The sequence below is a fragment of the Hyperoodon ampullatus genome, assembly GCF_949752795.1.
Source record: "Hyperoodon ampullatus genome assembly, chromosome: 18".
NCBI lineage: Eukaryota > Metazoa > Chordata > Mammalia > Artiodactyla > Ziphiidae > Hyperoodon > Hyperoodon ampullatus.
Genome location: NC_136931.1, coordinates 36076794 through 36097128, shown reverse-complemented (window position 1 = coordinate 36097128; position 20335 = coordinate 36076794). Strand labels below are relative to the sequence as shown.

The 20335-nt window shown below is 40.5% G+C and overlaps 1 protein-coding gene across 1 annotated transcript in view; it reads right to left on the bottom strand.

The window, feature by feature from the left end:
• N4BP1 (NEDD4 binding protein 1) overlaps positions 1-20335 on the bottom strand; it is a 52759-nt gene that overhangs the window by 1318 nt on the left and 31106 nt on the right. The window contains exons 2-6 of the mRNA XM_079724407.1: positions 14892-16585; positions 7505-7635; positions 5534-5630; positions 3302-3409; positions 1489-1596 (exon numbers count right to left, since the gene is read on the bottom strand). Of these exons, the coding sequence (XP_079580533.1) occupies positions 1489-1596; positions 3302-3409; positions 5534-5630; positions 7505-7635; positions 14892-16585 (2138 nt within the window). The remainder of the gene's footprint in view (positions 1-1488; positions 1597-3301; positions 3410-5533; positions 5631-7504; positions 7636-14891; positions 16586-20335) is intronic.

Here is a 20335-nt window from a genome sequence, read left to right as displayed (position 1 = left end):
GGACTGAACACTTTTCGCACCTTCAAAAGCTCAGCCCCTCTGTGGGGGGAGCTATTACTAACTTCTTATTCAATTAGTTAACACTTTTGTGAAGAGCCATTAGGTGAGCAGGCAGGACTGACCCTGCTGCCAGGCTGCTGAGGCTGTAGAAGGAGCCAGAGCTCTCCTTCCATTGTTTGACCCATGGGCCTTGATGCTTGCACACAGGCCTCAGGTCTTAAAGCCTAGCAGAGGATTTCCAAGTTCAGACTTCTGAAAGAAAAATGAGACATACGGACATCCAACAGGTGTTAAAAATGGCTGCCGTTCTCTTGGTGTCGGTAGAGAAGCAGGACCTTTGGGAACTAAGTCCTCATCTGTGTAATGAAACCCAAAGGCTCAAAAGAGAAATGATTCACAAGACCTGGGAGCTGAAATCATGATGGTCTTGTGTGCAGAAGACAGCTCTGTGTGGACCACCCGTCCCCCCAAAGGATCCTGTTATAAATGGAAAGGATCAGCTATAGTCTCACTGCCTTAAAAAGCTGGGGGAGGGCTTCCCTGGTGGCGCAGTGGTGGAGAGTCCGCCTGCCGATGCAGGGGACACGGGTTCGTGCCCCGGTCTGGGAAAATCCCACATGCTGCGGAGCGGCTGGGCCCGTGAGCCATGGCCACTGAGCCTGCGCGTCCGGAGCCTGTGCTCCGCAATGGGAGAGGCCACAACAGTGAGAGGTCCGCATACCGCAAAAAAAAAAAAAAAAAAAAGCTGGGGGAGCTGTGCGTCTGATTCCTTTCAGTTTAGACCTCCATAGCATCCCTGTGCAAACATCTGCTGAGAAATACACAGAAATGTAGCCTGTTTTACTTTAAAAAAGGGAAAAGGTCTATCACTGTGGAATATGATCTGCCACTTAGGCACACAGGACACTTGAGTTAACAGCGTCCATTACTTGAGAATTCTGAAAACAGAAACAACCACTAGCAACATGTCTTTAAATACAAACAAGCAAAAACCCCTAATCTACAACAAAGAAAACCTAAGCTATCAAATCAATTTCGGATAAATAAAGAATACTGGCTTCCCTATTAAGTGAGGTAGAAAGTAACACTTCCCCAGGCAGTGATTCCTGAATAGTAAATAAATTAATATAAGCATAAAATATTCAAAGCAAATGACTTGGGAAAATGAATTTTAAAAAGATATTCAGACACACACAATGAACCCAAGCAGCATTCACTAATAACTGACCACTAGCAAAATCTGCTTTGTCCTCTTAGACCTACAGAAAATCTGGCTCCCCATCCTCTCCTGGGATTAAAACCAAAAGGACCACAAATGAAGATTTGGTCTTTGGGAGACATTCCACATATATTTCACCGGCACTAAATCTAAGGCTATTTTAAAACATAAAACGCCATTTTTAAGTTTTAGAGAGAGGGCACTCGCCCTGAAGCACAAAGAACTGAACAAACACTTGTAAACGCAAGACAATCTGGAAAAGGAAATACCTAAGGAAGACTTCCTTCCGAAGAAATTCTTCTAATCGAGGTCCACTTCTTCCCAGAGGATCATCAGGAACCATAAATATGTCCCCCACAAAGGTATACTGGAGCAATCTACAACATGGAGAACAATTACAATGCTGGAGAAAAAAACTAAAAGACTGCTTAACTGCCTAAAGCAAAAAACAAATACACCACAGTTAAACCATTTTAATTTCTCTTTTGGATACAAATATTGGTCAATACAATAGAGTAAGAAACTTTTACCCTATTGGCTCTCACATTTCTTAGCAAGACTTTCAGATTTTTATCTGGGCCTGGGAAGCAGTTTCTTCTCCTGACTTTCAATGTAACTTTGAAAAATAAGACTGGAAGACTGTCTTAGGATACAACAGGTGCTCAGGATACAACAGGTGCTCAATCAAGGTTTAACTTTTGAATAAATGAGTCCATAAGCAAACCCACTGATGATCTTTTAAAAAAGGGAAACAGTGCATGAAGAAAGAATATTGAAGGTCAGTTGAGCATGATTTATCAAGTCTACAAAAATGTTTAAAAAAGAAAAAAGTCCAAATGACTGGTATGCTGCTTGGACTTTGGTTTCTGCCTTGTTTTATGAATTCTGAAGGCAATGGGTTGGTGTGTGACTGAGTCTTGACTGCATTTAAACCTTCCATGCATACACAGATGAGTGTCCAATAAATACTGACAATGAGCCCAGGGCACAGATCCAACAGAAACACACACTAGGAGATTAATGGCTTGTTAACTGTACCCAGGTCAAGGACCAGTTCTGAGTTCAGCTATCAACAACAGTTATTTAACAGTCAAAATGCATATAGTAATTAACTCTCACCTGGGCATCATTTTCTAAAATGATGAACCAAAGAATCATTTTCTAAAATCCTCCAATGATTCAACAAAATATAAATATCAGACAAGGGGCAACTGTGAAACCCCTGAAGAGGTAAGTATGTAGTTACAGTAGTTATATAATAGTTATACTAGATATACACAGCCTTGAGGTATGTTTTTTAGATTTGTGGCATTTATGACTCATCCCTGGCACTGCCATAAGACTATTGCTTTTTGTTAAGTAACTTGTCAGACGATGCTTGTTAATGGAAAGTCCTGGAAGCTTGTGTTCACTGATCTTAATGCAGTTGAACACATTCAGAGTGTCATTACAAACAAAAAACTTACAGTAGTGATCGCAAACTCCTGACTTTGTTATTTTGGATGATATTCAACATGTTTTCAATATAGATGACTAAACTTGGTAAAATGATGGTAAAATGCTCAAGAAAAGCATCAGATAGTAAAAAGTAGAAACACTCTCTCCTCTCCCAAAAGTGAAAACCCAATCAGCATATTGATTTTGGTCCTACCCTCTTGATGAACTCATAGTTGTCATTAAACCCCAACCTTCATATTTCATAATTGAGTAAAGTCAGGAGGCCCAATGACTTGCTCAAGTATCCCTCAGCATCAGGGCAGGGTGAAGTTAGGTGGCCATTTCTGCTCCATCACAGTTAACAGAGAGTTAACTGTGCCACAAAGATGTGCCTCTTGCCTCCTGCCAGGGAAAACTGATCTACAGAAGACACCTTTGGGCACCAGAACATGCTCACACATCACCTGCTGGAGCTACTGCTTTGTGCTGAGTCCTCCCACTTACTGAGAAGGGCCAGCCATCCTGTGGACTGGGAGCATAGTCTTACGATACTTTAGGTCCCCTACGCTGCTTCCAAGGTGGACACAAAACAAATAATAAACAACAAAACACATCTCTGACCAAAGACAAAGAAGAAAATATTACCTTTTTGTAATTATTTCTCTCCAAGAGGCTGACTCAGTCACAAATTCTCTGAAGTTATCATTTGTTACAATTATGCCACCAGTTTTGTCCGCTAAGTGTAGTAGAAACCTATGGTAGTATAAGAGTGGTTAAAACGGGCAAGCAGGCAGGCATCCCTGGCTCAGAAGCTGTGTTATAAGAAAACAAAAGGATTTCCTCTTCACAGGAAAATCACCAAAGAATTTAACCAAGGGAAGCAGAAAGTTAAGCCCTTGTCAACTGAAGATCAATCTGAAATACTGAACATCTGAAATCACTAGAATAATTATAAATGAAGATCTGGTTTTCATACAATCTAACTCTTCTTCAAAATAATCTCAACCATAATTTATAGATCTTTCTAGAGAAGTTGTATCATCAATAAAGGGTGGTAATAAGATAATGCATGAGGACTAGAGCAGAGAAGAGTAAGAGTTGATAAGCCTGTGAAATCACTGTTAGGGTTTTAGTTGCTAAGCTACGGTACTTTGGTTCCAAGATTAGCTGCTTGACAGTCAGCCTTGCAATTGTTTTTTTAATGCCGAAATTCACATTTTCTGCTCTGACTTAAGAAGAGATGTCTAGAACAGCCATTCAGTTTAGTCCAAGTTATAGATCCACTCAAATGCAAATTATGAAAAGATACATGGTAATCAAAAAGTTTAAGAATTAAATATTAAGGAGAATTCTATTTCATTGTTGGAGATTATTCATGTTCAAGCCCTCTTAATGAGAGATTTGTGAGGATAATATGAGTTTTATCTCCTAGTCAGGATAACGGCATTTGCCTGAGGCAATGTAGACAAAGATAATGAAACAATAAAATAAGAGAATCACTACTAGAATTAAAGGTGCAAACAACTGCTTTTATTAATAGTAGTGAGTACTTAAAAGAAGATTAAAAAACAAGCCTCATTAGTTTCAGAAATCTTAGGAAACCTTGGTAAGTAAATGATTTAGCATTTTGGATTTATTAATAAGTATCTTAAATTATTTCTAACTGGCATGAACTGTAAGTGGTAATATCTGCCCAGACGTATTAACAAAAATAGGTAGTAAGGGCTTCTGTGCATGTACTTTGAATCAGGACACATATTCACATCTGCTAAAAACCCAGAGAGCCATATAAATTAAGCAAAAGCCTAGCCTACACACTTACATATGCATTCAATTTCTGCTGGTGTGAGAATGAAGCTGCAGCGTTAGAGCATCTCAAGGTTCTTCACGAGCCTGGCGGTCCAACCTGCCTTTTCACCTGAGCACTCCATGGTCCCTACCCAGTATCTTAGAGCTGGAGCAAGGGTGGGCCCTCCATCCCACTCTCCCAGTACCTTCTCACTTATGCCCCGGCCCAAAGGTGCCTCCTCCCACACTCTTCTTCATGCCACCCCCCCCCCATCAGATCTGGTCTCTCATACCAGCCTGGTGAAGGGTAAGGCGCTGTCAGTGAGAAGGCCCTTTGGACGTTCTGCTGAATGTCTGCTGTCACCCCAAGTCCCCTTCCCCTGCTAAGCCCCTCTTTTCATCTCTCACCCATCTGACCATCACTCACTACCTTGGGTTACAAGCTAAGCACTGTCTTCAATGTGGGGGAGCACTGTGGTAGAACGCTGAGGCTAAACCACTAGGGGGCTTAAGTGCTAGAGGCCAGAGAGAAAGAAAGAGGGCGAGGGCAGGAGAGGAAAGAACAGGCAGCCATTGTTTAGGTTCCCAGACACTTGTCATCTCAGCACCTGCTCTCTGAGCAATGTAACAACCTAAGAAATGCAGCTTATTCCTATAACACAAGGGGCAGCTGAGACCATGTTCTATGATGTGGAAGAAATACTGAGGGCTCAGGCATCACAATGACAGACTAAGTCACTGGCCAAGTATAACAAGCAGGAGACAGAGGAATGTTTGAAAACCACTCCTGAGGCTGCCACACTAGGACAAGACAAACATTACTTTTAGGAAGTATCAAAAAAGACTACAAACTCAATATCTGCTTTTACTTATTGATTCTCAGTCATGTTTTATTAAAAATTCTAACTCAACAGCTTCTTTGGTAATCTCCCTAAACCGTACAGCAAAGACCACTGAATGCATAACCTTAATGACCATAAATGTTAAAATTCTTGAACCCGAGCCAAGGGTGTCCACCGTCCGGTGGAGCAGGTGGTTGGCCCCTCACCACCCCACACCCACTTTAGAAAGGAAACCAGCCTTTCATACCTGTCATCATGAGAAGCAATTCTTTCTCCAAAGACCATCCGTGCAGGAGTTAAAGATAATATTCCGAGCTCCTGGAGCTGGGTTAAGAAGTGTTGTTCTGTTCATGGAATAAGTTGAACACACATTCAGAAAAAGGCTATCGTCCCAGATATTTAAATAAATGAAAGCACTCCCAAATGTTTCACCTGGAGAGTTGTGGGAAACCTTTTTTCTATTGACTCAAGAAGACTCAATGTTACTAACTTACTGGAACGGAAGAAAAAAAAAATCAAGCAAGACATATACTAAGACAAATACAACATAAAAACTGACTTTAGCTATTTTTTAAAGTTAAAACTGTTCAACTCATTTGCTTCTTAAATTAAAAAGAGTAAACCATAAGCCTATATTTAATGGATGTTACCATTAAGAACTTAATCACAGCCACATTACAAGCAGTAGAGGACAAAGAGAGTAAGGGCACGAGTCCCTGGGAGGGAGGGCAGGGGTGGGGACAGGAAGAGTGGTGGCAGTAGAAGCAGACAAACTGCTCTGTCCCGACCCCAAGAAAGGCCTGCTTGGTCCCTATCCCAAGAGTTTGTCACATCTCCCTCTGGCTGGCATCCTATCTAACCTCTCTCTGTTATCTGCACAAATATTTACTGATTTTCATGGGAGTGGCTTGTGACAGAAGATAAAGGAGGGCCAAAGCCACAAACGAGTAATGGGCAAAAATGAAGCTAAAAGCTCAGAATCTAAGATCCCCACACCTACATTCCCTACAGTGGTACTCACCACTGACTTAAGCTGAAATGCCCAAACATGGTGTCTTTATGATTCTAGAAATGCACAGCACATAAGGCTTACAAGACTCTTACAGGGATCTTACTGCAAAAATAACTGAAATGAGTGGATCTGCCTCATTTCTCAAGTACCTTCTGTTAGGACCAATACATTCCCCTGAGTGAGGCAAGTTGGGATACTTGGGAAATGTGGTTTTACCATTTCCACCTCAACAGTAACTAAGTTTTACTTCCTGTGGTAAATGTGTTGGGTGAGTCCTGTTCTCACGCTTCCTCCTCCCAACCTACCTTTTATTTCCAAGTAATCTGATGTGTTAAGCTGCCTGGCATAGCCCTTTCACTGGTTTTCCTATTATGACCCAAGAAACAAAAAAAACTTTAAGCTTCTCTGGAATATTTAAGGATCTATAAGTTCAAATCTTAAAAAAAAAAAAAATTAATTAATTAATTAATTTTTGTCTGTGTTGGGTCTTCGTTTCTGTGCCAGGGCTTTCTCCAGTTGCGGTGAGCGGGGGCCATTTTTCATCGTGGTGCGCTGGCCTCTCACTGTCACGGCCTCTCTTGTTGCGGAGCACAGGCTCCAGACCCGCAGGCTCAGTAGTTGTGGCTCACGAGCCTAGTTGCTCCGTGGCATATGGGATCTTCCCAGACCAGGGCTCGAACCTGTGTCCCCTGCATTGGCAGACAGATTCTCAACCACTGCGCCACCAGGGAAGCCCAAGTTCAAATCTTTTTGTGTGTGGCCTGCAGGTCAGCCGCGCAGTACCTTACAATTAACATAAATGACTTATATTAAGCTATTAAACAGACTGTTGAAAAGACATTCTCTTTGAGGGTTCCAAATTTATCAAATGGCCATTTTCAAAAATACTGTTTAAAGAGGAAGAAACCCAGCCTACTAGAAAGACATATTTAATCAACTTTTTAGAAAGTCAAAGAAAATTTTTATGATATATAATGAAGTCTAATATAACTTTCTATATAAACAGCTATTTAACTTTCCATCCTTCCCCCAAGTATTTCTTATGCTGTAACACTCTTCAACTGATTTTTTTTTACTGGGTGCAATGAATTTACAGTTTTGTTTTTAAAGTTGCTGCACGTGTCTCTATTCTAAGTAGTGTGTTGCAATTACCAGCCAACTCATTAAATACCTAATTAGTAATCTGGAAAAATCAGTTTGCCTCACCTGTGACATTAGGATCACGCCTTGTTCTCCACTGCGGGACAAATACAGTGATATTTCTGTTGCCAAGCTTCCAAAAATATTCAACCGCAATCGCAATTCCACGACAAGAAAAGAACTTTTTCAGACCATGGCTATAAGAGAAAAAGTAAAATTTATTTCAGTTTAAAGCATGTTTAAACTGTGTTAAGTTTCACCATAACTTTAATTTAATAATTAATTATTTAATTTAATAATTTCCTTTAATAGTCTGCTGCTCTGCAAAGCCAAGAGAGAACCCATGACAGGAGGTAGGATTCTTAATAGCTCTGTGATTTCTGTTGTATTTTATTCAGCTGATTTAATTGAGTGTGCTTTTGTGTTAGAAAGCAGTTTTAGCTTCAGGACAATACTTGTTTATTACACCTTTTTTTTTTTTTCCGGTACTCGGGCCTCTCACTGTTGTGGCCTCCCCCATTGCGAAGCACAGGCTCCGGATGCGCAGGCCCAGCGGCCATAGCTCACGGGCCCAGCTGCTCAGCGACATGTGGATCTTCCCGGACCGGGGCACGAACCCATGTCCCCTGCATCGGCAGGTGGACTCTCAACCACTGCGCCACCAGGGAAGCCCCCACACCTTTTATTTTTGTTTTCAGATAAAGAGCCCATTCTAGAGAGCCCTAGTCCATGGGCCTCTAAGAATGTTCTATGAATTTTATGAAGGAATTTGTTGCTGAAGCAGAAGCAGCTGTGATCAGAACTATTCCATGACATGGTCCTCACCACCACAACTTCCAAAGGCTTCACGAATGCCTGTGGCTCCGGGAGGGCTACATCCCCTTCTGTGGAGAACTGTGAAAGTGACTCGGTTTACAGCTTCCAGGAAACAAGTTGAGGGCAAGGCTCAAATGAAACTACCTGGGGACCGTGGCCGTGATTTTGTTGAAGGCAGCAGAAAGCAGGCGGAAAATAAACACGGGACAGTACTGAACATGATTGAGTACACTTCTGCAAAAGGCCAGGCACTGTCTGCTGCGCCACGGTTGAACTGTCAACCGTAAGTAAAGGGGTGTAGCTAAATTCCATGTTTATAAAAACAGGTGGTGGCCAGATTTCGCCCCTAACTTGTAACCCCTGGTACAGAGGATTAAAAACTGTTCCCCACCCCAAAACCTGGTAACAAATTTCAAAAGAAAAGAAGAAAAATATTTAAAATTTATTCTCCAGCAGTTAAGTAAAAGTAAAGGTTTTATTTAAAAAGTGTTTTTAAAAGTTTGAAATTTTGCAGGTGGTAATCCGTTTGTCTACCCATGAGTATTAGAAAAAGGGAGAAATCCCTGTGATGTTACAGTTGAGATGAGCACAATCTGTCCTCACTGCTTCAATGATCGCCTATGATGCAATGACAGTAAATTCTGCATCTTCAGTCCTGTCTTCTCACATCTCAAAACCACTTGGCAGGTACTTCCTTCGCTTGGAGCTCTGCCTCCTCAGGCACAAAGTGTCCCAAGTCACCCCCAGGCTCTGATAATTCTAACCCACCTGCACTGACTCCAGTCAGACTGACCCTGAAATGCAGCCACGCAGTCTCTGGTTCTGCTCAGGGCCTTCTACAGCACCATTCTTCTACACAAATCCAGTGGCTGGCTTCGAGGGCGCCTCCACACCTGACTAGTCAGATGGGATCTGGCCAAAGCATACCTTCTGCTTCCACCACCATCCGTCATCACACTCTGGATTTTGGCCAGGTGGTCTTGCCATTTGACTCTTCCTGGATTTTGAGCTTTTTCTTATCTCTTAAACCTCCTCCCCGAATGCCCTCAGGACTCAAGGCCAGTCTCTCTTCTTCTGTGAAGCTGTCTCTAGACACAGGCCCTCAACCATCCCTCTTCTTTTCTCTGACTTGCTATCTTGTACTGTGCACCAGAACCACAGAACTTAGGAATGCATTTAAAGTCATGTTAGAGATAAAAGAATGAAACACCTCTTGAGAGCAGAGCCACTTGCCCAGCTTGCACTGTCAGAGGGTGGATGAGCCAGAATTAGACTGACATTTCCTCACTCCTGGGCCAGTGCCCTTTCAACTACCCCCCAGTGGTACTGTCCCCAACTAAATCTACATTCTCATGGAGCAGGAATGGGCTGGACCTGTAAGAAACATCTAAAGTCCAGAAGAGTGGCTCAGAAATGCCTCCTTTTAGAAGCTAAAGCCCACTCTCTTCTCAGTGAACCATAAATAAGAGACTGCACAGGCATCAGCTATACCCCAGAAAAAGTATGCAAGTAAACAAACCCATTCTTGATGAAATAACTTAGCAGTGGTTTATTTATAAAAAAAAGCATTTAAATATGGCAAGAATGTAGCAATATGACATTTATTACTGGGGCAGGGGGATAGTTTTTGTACAGGGGGTCTTACCCTTGAGATAAATGCACTAAAAAAGCTTATAAAGTGCCTTCTTAGTTTATTCATCAGACACAAATGTGTATGAACTCTTTTTCTCCTCTTTTCCTTAAATGCTTCTGTTGATGGAAACAGTAGAAACTGGGTGGAAATAAAGTCCCCAGTCCATTACCTTGGGTCACTAAGGAAAGGGAGGGAAATGACAGTAGATAAAATTCTGCTGCCCTGGACCCCTCACAAGCTTAGAGGGATAAAGTGGAGTTTCTAGACACATTAGCACTAAAACAAATTTCCAAAGGGTTAGTTATCCTCAGTGATAAGATCAAATCATTTTTAATACCCTGAAAAATCTCTAGGGCTGTTTTAGGAATAAATAGTTCAAAATTCTGGTAGAGAACAAATGGACTAATCCATAAAACAACAGAAACAAAATCAAGGGGAGCCAAATTACTGACCTTAAAATAATACGAAGTGTCCTTGACCTTGCCTACTTTTACTCTCACACCCTGACCAGGCAAAAAATGTGCTGTCTCCTAGCCTCCCTGCAATCAAACCAAAGCAACTTGCTGACAGGTAAACTCACACCAGTGGTCTTTTCTGACTCAGAGACAAAGGGTATACATACAATAACACCTCTCTACGTCTGCGAAGGCCAAAGCTCCGGGGTTCCCAGATCCAAACATAGAATTAACAGATATTAAGCCTGAGAAGCCAGATGTGCAGGCTCTCAAGGGAGATTTAAACTCCTGTTTCCATAAACTTGGGAACAACTTATAATATCTGGTTGCTTTCCATATTGTAGCAGACAGTCAACTAGAAAGAGGGTCCAAGGCAGAGAGGAGGTGGGTGATAAATACCTGATAAACACTCATGGCCATCACAGAACCAAGACAGGGCAGTGTGGGAAAAGAGAAACCCTTTGAGTTACCCAGGAAAGAATAATCCCTTTTTATAGCTTCCACTTAATAAAAACAGCCATGGAACCCTGATATAGAAAGACTAGCATGAAAAATGGTTAAAATGTAGAGGCAAGTGAAGGGACAAACCTCATCTACATGGAAAATTATCTACACAGATAAGTCAGGTGCTCTTATGCTGAAGTTTCAGCCTGACAGAGAGCGAGTGTTATCTGGCCTCCATGGTGATGCCTAGCCACACACCACAAACAATTTCCATTTACTCATCGTTTGACTCACTCATGGTGACAAATGGGAAAAACCAAGTAGAGATATGCATAATCAGCAGCATTAAGTAGGGTATTTTGGAATTTCTCACGGTGTGTTATAAACTGCAGACACCACACTGAACAGACAAATAAACAAGGCTTTGCAGAAACCCAGGGATGGGTGCACCTGAATGGCTCTAAGGTGGGGTTCAAACCTATTGCTTAAGAACTCAAATTTCCTTTTTAACTACTTCCTCAACTAGCTGGGTCAAATTAGTGAGGTTTACTCAGCAGTGCCTGAGCAACTCAAGACTTATGTATCCAATGTTGCCAAGGCCTAAAAATTCAACCTCAGCTTCTGTGGGAAGAGGCAGGGTGTGTGATGGCTCTGGAGAGTAATATCATGGGCCCAAATCTCATATCTGCATAATCTTGGACAAGATTATTGGGCCATATCATATTATATACATTACAGATTAATTTTTACTTCACAAAACTGGTGTGAAGACGATATTTTAAAAGATAAAGTTGAGCACCTGACACATAACAAGTGTTTGTTTTAAGATTCCAAATATTTGGGGGCTTCCCTGGTGGTGCAGTGGATAAGAATCCGCCTGCCAATGCAGGGGACACGGGTTCGAGCCCTGATCCGGGAAGATCCCACATGCCGCGGAGCAACTAAGCCCATGTGCCACAACTACTGAGCCTGCACTCTAGAGCCCGCAAGCCACAACTACTGAGCCCACATGCTGCTGAAGCCCATGCGCCTGAAACCCGTGCTCCGCAACAAGAGAAGCCAACGCGATGAGAAGCCCGCGCAATGCAACTAAAAGTAGCCCCGGCTCGCCGCAACTAGAGAAAGCCCGAGCACAGCAACAAAGACCCAACGCAGCCAAAAATAAATAAAAATAAAATAAATAAATTTATTTAAAAAAAGACTCCAAATATTTGTTCAAATGTAATCCAAATTGATTACTAGAATAGCAATTGGAATAGCAATATAAATGGGTGGTGAAAAATCATTTAAACAATCCTAATCTTTCTTAGTCTTTAATTCATTGATTCATTCAAGCCATCATCACTTAGTGGCTACTATGTGCCAGGCACCATGGACCTTGGGGGTAGTTCAGGGAACAGAACAGACATGCATTGCTTCTTTTATGGAATTTACAGTCTATAATTCACATATAATATTGAAGCAGTTGATTTAGAATAATGATTTTTTCTGACTTAAAAAAATTAAGGTGAAATTCACATAACATAAAATAGTCATTTTAAAGTGAACAATTCAGTGGCATTTAGTACATTCACAGTGTTGTGCAACCACCATTTATATCTTATTCCAAAACATTTCCATCACTCCAAAATAAAAACCCGTACCCATTAAACAGTTTCTTCCCAGAATAAGAGTTAATTTTAATTACTGATATTTTCAGATCAATCTACATCAAATTAAGTATAAGTCTGTCTTCTTAGGATAATACATCCTTTGTAAAAGAGGTGCTTTTGAGACACCTGTGAATTCAAAGAAAATCGAAATCCTCTCTCAAATAATCAGCTTATGGTTTCCCTTACTGCACTAATTCAGCGGTTTTCAAAAGAAATGGTACTGTACTGAAGGGTGTTAGGAAATATGTGACACTGTTTTGGGGTGTCACAATGGCCGGGGGGCAGTACGGGCAGAGTAGGAGGGACTAGATATGCAAAACACCCTGTCCTGGATAGCCAGTGCCACTCTAAATTCCAATAGCGACCCCTTTGAGAAATAGACTAGTTACCACAAAAAGGTTTTTTAAAAGTGTCATTATCACTGCTCATTCTACCTTAATTTGCATTTCTTAGTCTTTGAACACCAATTTGGGAAATCTCTCCATACACAGAAAAATGAGAAAGGATTAATATTGCTCATAATCGTGACCTAAATTTTATATCATCATTTGGCTCAAGAAATTCTAACAAGGAGGAACTACTGTGGGGCTTGGACTGTGAGTGATTGAAATTGCACTTTACATTTTTACTTAATGCTATGCAGCTGTGGGTCATTTGCTGGGTTTCCCCCAAAAGAACTGCCAAAAAACAAAGTGAAATGACAATAAACAGTATTATTTGGAAATGAAGACAAGTATATTACACATTTTTACTGCTTATATTCAAACTTTAACATGAAATGCTGGCATTTTCTTCTTTTTTTGACAGCAAAGTACAGCACCATTCAAAAAAATAAAAATCAAAAGAATCCCTGTATTTTAAAAAATAGATACTAAAATATTTATAGATGGAAATGAAATATCTGAGAATTCCTTCAAAATGGGTGAAAGCCAGCAGGTGGAGGTATAGGTGAAACAATGTTTGAAATGATGAAACAAGACGGGCCATGTATGTGATGGGCACATGGGAATCCCAAATGAAACCAACATGGAATTCATCCTATTATCTTCTTGTGAATTTCTTTGAAAATTCTAACAAAAAAAATCAACAAAACAAAAAATAACGAATACATAATAAATGTGTATTTTAATAATAAAATTCACTTTATTTTTCAAATTTATCAAGTATTCCTGAAAAATCAGGGGATTAACTGATCTTTTAGAGCTCCTAGGAAAGAGGTCACATAAACATTCAGCAATTCAGAAAAGTACAGCTGACCCTTGAACAACACAAGGTTTGAACTTCAAGGTCCACTTAAACGTGGATTATTTTTTCCAGTAGTAAATACTACAGTACTCTATGATCCGAGGATGCAGAACAGCTTTATGCAGGGCCGAATGGTAAAGTTATTTTGCCTGGGCAGAGGGTCGGTTCCCCCTAACCTCACATCGTTGAAGGGCCAGTTGTATTTCAACAACTTCATTCCATGTCCAACGTCCATCGTTAAAGGGCCAATTGTATTTCAACGACTTCATTCCATGTCAGAAGGTCCTGCCAACCTTCCATTTCTTGAACTGCAGCTACTTAAATGCTAAACCTTGAAGACTTCTTCAAAATCAGTGGAGTGACTGGTTTTGAAAACCGGAGGGAGACTACCTAGCAGTTGTTGAAATGGCACAATAAAGATGTCCTTTAGGACGGGGCAAAAGGCTGTAGCAAGTGAAACTCAGGAGGCCGAAACCTGCCTGATGTCAAACAGCTGGTCCACAGTGAGGTGGAGACTCTGTGACCCCCAAACTCTCCTTAGTCACTATATCAAACCGCCCCTTAGAGAACAAATCCAATCCCACACTGGAAGTATAAAATCAGAATCCTAAGAGGGTTCCAAGACAGGCTAAATAGAAACGATCATTTAACTCCTTTTACTAAAAACAAATATACAAACTTTTAGTAGGAGCAGAGGCCCATAAAGAAGCTCAAACTGAAGAATTTCCTTAGAAAGGAAATTGCTATCACTCTATCAACAAAAGTATAACGGAAGTACATCACACCTATTATCCCTGCACATACGTGGCTAAAGACCTGGCATGCTGTACATAAAAAGAAAATATCTCTTTTTTGTCTTAAGCTTCATCCTCGTATTCAAAACCTAATGGTGTTCATGGCATTAAGAACCTAAGGATTTAAAAGTCTCTTTACTGCTTATCACTGGGAAATGCAATGTGAAAAGGCAAGTTTTCTATCATTCCTTGCTCTCAGAAATACAGGTTCAGCAGAGTGAAGAAAGAGTTTATATGATGCCAGAGGATGGAATAACAAAACTTTCCCAATCAGCTGTTTTCTTCTTTCTTTTTGTCAGGTAAGGCTATAGGTCAACTACACAGACGCACAGGATAGTTCCTACAAACACATGCAATTCTGAGACATGGCTAAGAGGCCTACTGAAAACGATAATTTGAAGAGAGTGGACTTACGTAATTGCAACATTGCTCCCATCTATTACAATGTGCTTCAAATCCGTCCTCCCTGGTTCGTTTTTTAATTCCAGCTTGTAGGGCACTTTCAGAGTATCTCGAAATCTTTGAACCCCAGTAACTGAGGAATCAATATGCTCGGAAGGTCCTGCCAACCTTGCATCAGTAACTGAAGGTAACAGCTGGGGCAGCGGCATTGGTGGAGAAAGGGGTGGACAGTTTGGCTTAGACTGAGGAGAAGTGCAACACCTCGAGCGGTTTTCACAGGCAGACTTCATATTATTTGGAAGCAAGGGTTCTGCTTGCTGCCGCACACCATTTTCAGGAAAAACTGGAATTCTGGGCTGGTGACTTGAAGCTCCTCTTGAAACAAAATTGACAATTTCTTTGGGACTTGAAGGGGCTAGAGAGGGTAAAAGGCCATCAGGTTCAAGGTCTATATTACAAATGTAGTTCTGATTTGAACTCCAGATTTCTTGTTTCTGTTCTATTGGCACTGTTCTGAAAGTATTAATTTTGCAATTTGAGGTACATGGCTTCGATTCTACTTTGAATGGTAACTGAGAAAAATTTTCTACCATAGTTTGCTGTGTGTGAGTCTGTGTTTTCTTTGGAGTGGAATCTGCTGTAAGCTCATTTATGCTGCTACAAACACCTTTATTTTTGGTTCTGTTGGTCTCTGGATACACAGTACCAGGTGGAAATTCTCTGTCTTCTTGGAATCTTTTATTTTCCTTTTCAATTTCCTCCAAGAGTAATAATGGTTCAGTAGATGGCCCATACTCCCTAATGACCTTTTCTACAATTTCTTGGGAATAGCCCATGGTTTTAAAAAAGTTTACAAGGATGTTGTATTCCATTTCCTCAGTAGTGTCTTTTACATCTGGACTTAAATTTTCGGCATCAGTAGAAGAATCAGATAGGTCAATGATTACACTTCCAGCTAATGTCTTACCATCATGTAAAAGCTCTCCCTCTTGAACATTTTCCAAAGAAAACTGTTTCTTGGTATGCCTTTCTTCAGAATCAGAAAACCTCCTTTTGTGACAAACTCTGTCTTTGGAAAGCGCCTCTTCATCTGGCGTTACACCATTTATTGGAACAAAAAGTACATCTTGTGAACTAGAAAAGACTGTGTCCATTTGTTTTGTAAGCTCAGAAACAGGAGTCCCAGCTTTATTTCTTGCCTCTTCCTGCAAAACAATTTCATCTCTGGAAATATTCAGCCCTGTGGCAGCATTCTGTGTAAACTCTGTTTGTTTAGAATCTCTAATTTCAATTACATCATCATCTCCTGTTTCAAACAGATTCTCCTCACCCTGGGTGAGTGCCAAAAGTTCTTTTTTCAAGGAAGTGGGTAAAATCAACAAGTCCATTGTGTAACTGTCTGCACGAGCTTCAACAAATTGTTTAAATTCCCTTTTTACCTCTGATTCTTTTTGGCTGTTGGGTAGGTTCTCATTATTCTCGAAGAGCTTTACAAACTGCTGAATGTGACTCCTAGCCATGACCACAGCTTCGGCACTTCCTCTGATGCCAAGAAGACCGATGTCGAGAATGCAGAGGTCGGCACAGGTGTCCTGAATCAAGCTCTTCAGAAACAGGCTCTGTGCCCCAACAAAAATGCAGTGCATGGCCTTGGGGTAACATTCTCTTTCTTCTAGCTCCGGCTCACAGATTCCTTTAATATATTCCTGGTAAAGAGAAAATAAGAAATTAGATCAATTTACAAAAGCTCCTTACAGCACATTACCATGTTACACATGAAATTACAAATATCAAGCTGCACAAAAGTTAAAAGCATGCTAATATCCTTGGAAAAAATACCACGTTTTAGCTGAAATATTTAAAATAACAGATATAAGTCACTTAATTGTTTTCAGAGGAACTGAAAACTTTACATCTAAGTCTAAAAGGTAGGTATGTATAACATTTTCAATAGTGTATCTTGCAATGTGATCTTAGGAGTTTGCCCAGCTGCACAGTGGATAATGACAAGACTGGATTTATTTATGTCTATAAAGAATAAACATCTTTGCTTGCTACTAGTCATTTATTACTACTATGACATAATTAAGAGAGAAGATAATCAAATCAAGTGATTTGCTCCAGAACAACCCTTGACTTTTGTTTTGCTACTATTGTTTCCAGATGAAACAGACTGATTTTTTTGAAGGCATTTAAAAACAAGATCAGTTTAACAAAAGAATTCTTCTAGTTGGCTGGAACAATGTATATACACTATATACTTTTACGTCTGTTTTCCAAGAAAGACCAGACTATTTAAATGTAGATCTAAATATAAAGAACCACAGAATGCTGAATAGTACTGCCTTTCTCAGATATAAAGCTACGGTTTCAGGCTTCCCTGGTAGCGAAGTGGTTGAGAATCTGCCTGCCAGTGCAGAGGACACGGGTTCGCGCCCTGGTCTGGGATGACCCCACATGCCGTGGAGCAACTGGGCCCGTGAACCACAGCTACTGAGCCTGCGCGTCTGGAGCCTGTGCTCCGCAACAAGAAAGGCCGTGATAGTGAGAGGACCGCGTGCCGCGATGAAGAGTGGCCCCCACTCGCCGCAACTGGAGAAAGCCCTCGCACAGCAACGAAGACCCAACACAGCCGAATAAATAAATAAATTAAAAAAAAAAAAAAAGCTACGGTTTCCAGTGAAATTTGGTATTGAAAGAGGCCTGAACGAGGTAAAAAAGGGAACTGGGTTCTTAAGCAATTAGGTTGCCACTGGAGGCTGAAGTGTGAATCAAGTAAACATGCAAAAAGCACTCACACCAACAAGGGAGCATACTTGTTAATAACCTGGGCACTGGAGCCAGTTCCTAGGCTCAAATTCCAGCCATGCAACTGGTGACCTTGCTCAAGTTACCTAACCCTTCTGAGCCCAGTTTCTGCAACAGTGAAAGAGAGAGAGGCTAGCGCAATCTCAGGTGTTTTGAGGAAGTTCAAAGAAATAATAAATGTAAAGTTCTGACAATAGTGTCTCACACGTGCTTACTAAATAATAAACACTGTTACTTCAAATTATCAGTGAGAGCTTTCTGGACAGACATCTGTAAGAAATGAGCCTGGCGATATCTGATCTATACTTTACACTAAAATCAGAATGGCGTTACCCAAAATGGTGCTATTTTAAAAAGATCTACCTGTGCAACCGGTTACAATGAGGCTTTACAAACTTGCACCTACTATGTACACTTGCTGTTATAATGGCCACATGTCCTCCACTAGAATTTATATACAAATGTGTACATATTCCTTGTTTACACATTTCGAACTACAAGATTCCTACAAGGAGATGAAACACCAGAAATACAAGGAAAACATCAAGGGGAAAAGCTCAACCCACGCAGTATAATAATGTTCAGTCATGAGTTCTTTACTCTCTTATGTTCTTTTGGATAAACGTGGAGTATCTATGGGCTTGGTGGTATGAATGAATCCTCTGTCAAGTAAGTGGCTTGCAAATATTTTCCCCTAATCTATAGTTTGTCTTTTCATCCTCTTTTGTGAGAGAAAAAGTTTTTGATTTTAAGGAAGCCCATTTATTGGTTTTTCCTTCACCAAGACTTAGGTCCCAAAGATTTCTCGTGTGTTAGCATCTAAAAGTTTTACATTTAAATCTATAATCCATTTTGAGTTCATTTTTCTTATCAAATGCGAGGCTTTGTTCGAGGTTCATTTTTTGCTTATGGATATCTAGTTGCTCTAGCATCATTTCCTGAAAAGACTATCTTTTCTCTATTGAATTGCTTTTGCCTGTTTGTCAAAAGTCAGTTGGCCAAACTTGTGTAGGTCTACATCTGGGTTTCCTATTCTGTCCCATCAACTTATGAATTTATCCCTTCACCAATACCACAGTCTTGACTATTATAATTATCTAATGTCTTAAAATTGGACAATGACTGCTCCCACTTTATTCTTCTTTTAAAAATTATTTTTAGCTATTCTAGTTTCTTTGCCTTTCCATATCAAATTTTAGCATAATCTTATTTAGCAATTATGTTAAACCTGCACATTGATTTGAGGACAAATGACATCTGCTGACTCTTCTGATGCATGAACATGGTATGTCTCTCCATTTCTCCAGATCTTTGCTTTCTTTCATCACTGTTTTATAGTTTTGAGTCCTATACACGTTTTATGAGGTTTATGCCCAAGTATTTCATTTTTTTGAGCAACTGAACATGGCACTGAATTTTAATTTTGGTTCCTATGTGTTCGTTGCTAATAAATAGAAATACAATTGATTTTTGTATACTGATCATATATCCTGTGACCCTGCTGATCATATTTCTAATTCTAGGATTTTTTTCTTCTAGATACCCTGGGATTTTCTATGCAGACAATTATGTCATTTCCTTTTGTTTTTTTTTTTGATCTATATGCCTTTTACTTTCTTGCCTTATTGTACTGGTAGAACTTCCAGCACTGTGCTGAAAAGCAGTGGTGAGAGCTGACATGCTTGCTTTTGTTCAGTCTTTGGAGAAAACATTCAATCTTTCACCATTAAGTTAAACTTTTTGTAGATAATTCTTTATCAAATTAAGGAAGTTACCCTATATTCCTACTTTTCTAGGAGCATGAACATGAAACATGAGTGTCGAAACTTGTTAAATGCCTAACTAAATCAACTGATGTAATCATGTTATGATTTCACTTCTTCTGCCTGTTAGTATGATAGATTAACTGATTTTTCAATATTTAACCAGCCTTCTATCCCTGGAATAATCACCACTTGGTCATGATGTATAATTTTTTTATACATTGATGGATTCTATTTGCTATATTTTGTAATGCCTTGTCTGGTTTTAGCATCGGGAAAATACTAATTACAAATGAATATAGGAGTGTTCTCTGCCCCTGTATTTTCTAGAAGAGATTGTGAAGAATTGGTGTTAACTCTTAAAAACACCTTGTAGACTTCTCCAGTGAAACAGCTTGGCTCAGCAATTTCTTTTATGAGAATTTTTTTTCTGTTTTTTCTTTTTTTGTGGTATGCGGGCTTCTCACCGCTGTGGCCTCTCCCGTTGCGGAGCACAGGCTCCGGACGCACAGGCTCAGCGGCCATGGCTCACGGGCCCAGCCGCTCCGCGGCATGTGGGATCTTCCCGGACTGGGGCACGAACCCGCGTCCCCTGCATCGGCAGGCGGACTCTCAACCACTGCGCCACCAGGGAAGCCCTTTTATGAGAATTTTAAAAAAATATTTATTTATTTGGCTGTGCCAAGTCTCAGTTGCAGCACATAGGGTCTTTATTGTTGCATGCAGGAGCTTCATTGCAGCATGCGGGATCTAGTTTCCCCGACCAGGGATCGAACTCGGGTCCCCTGCATTGGGAGCGCAAAGTCTTAACCACTGGACCACCAGGGAAGTCCCTTTTATGAGAATTTTATTTTTATGTTTTTTTTTAACATCTTTATTGGAGTA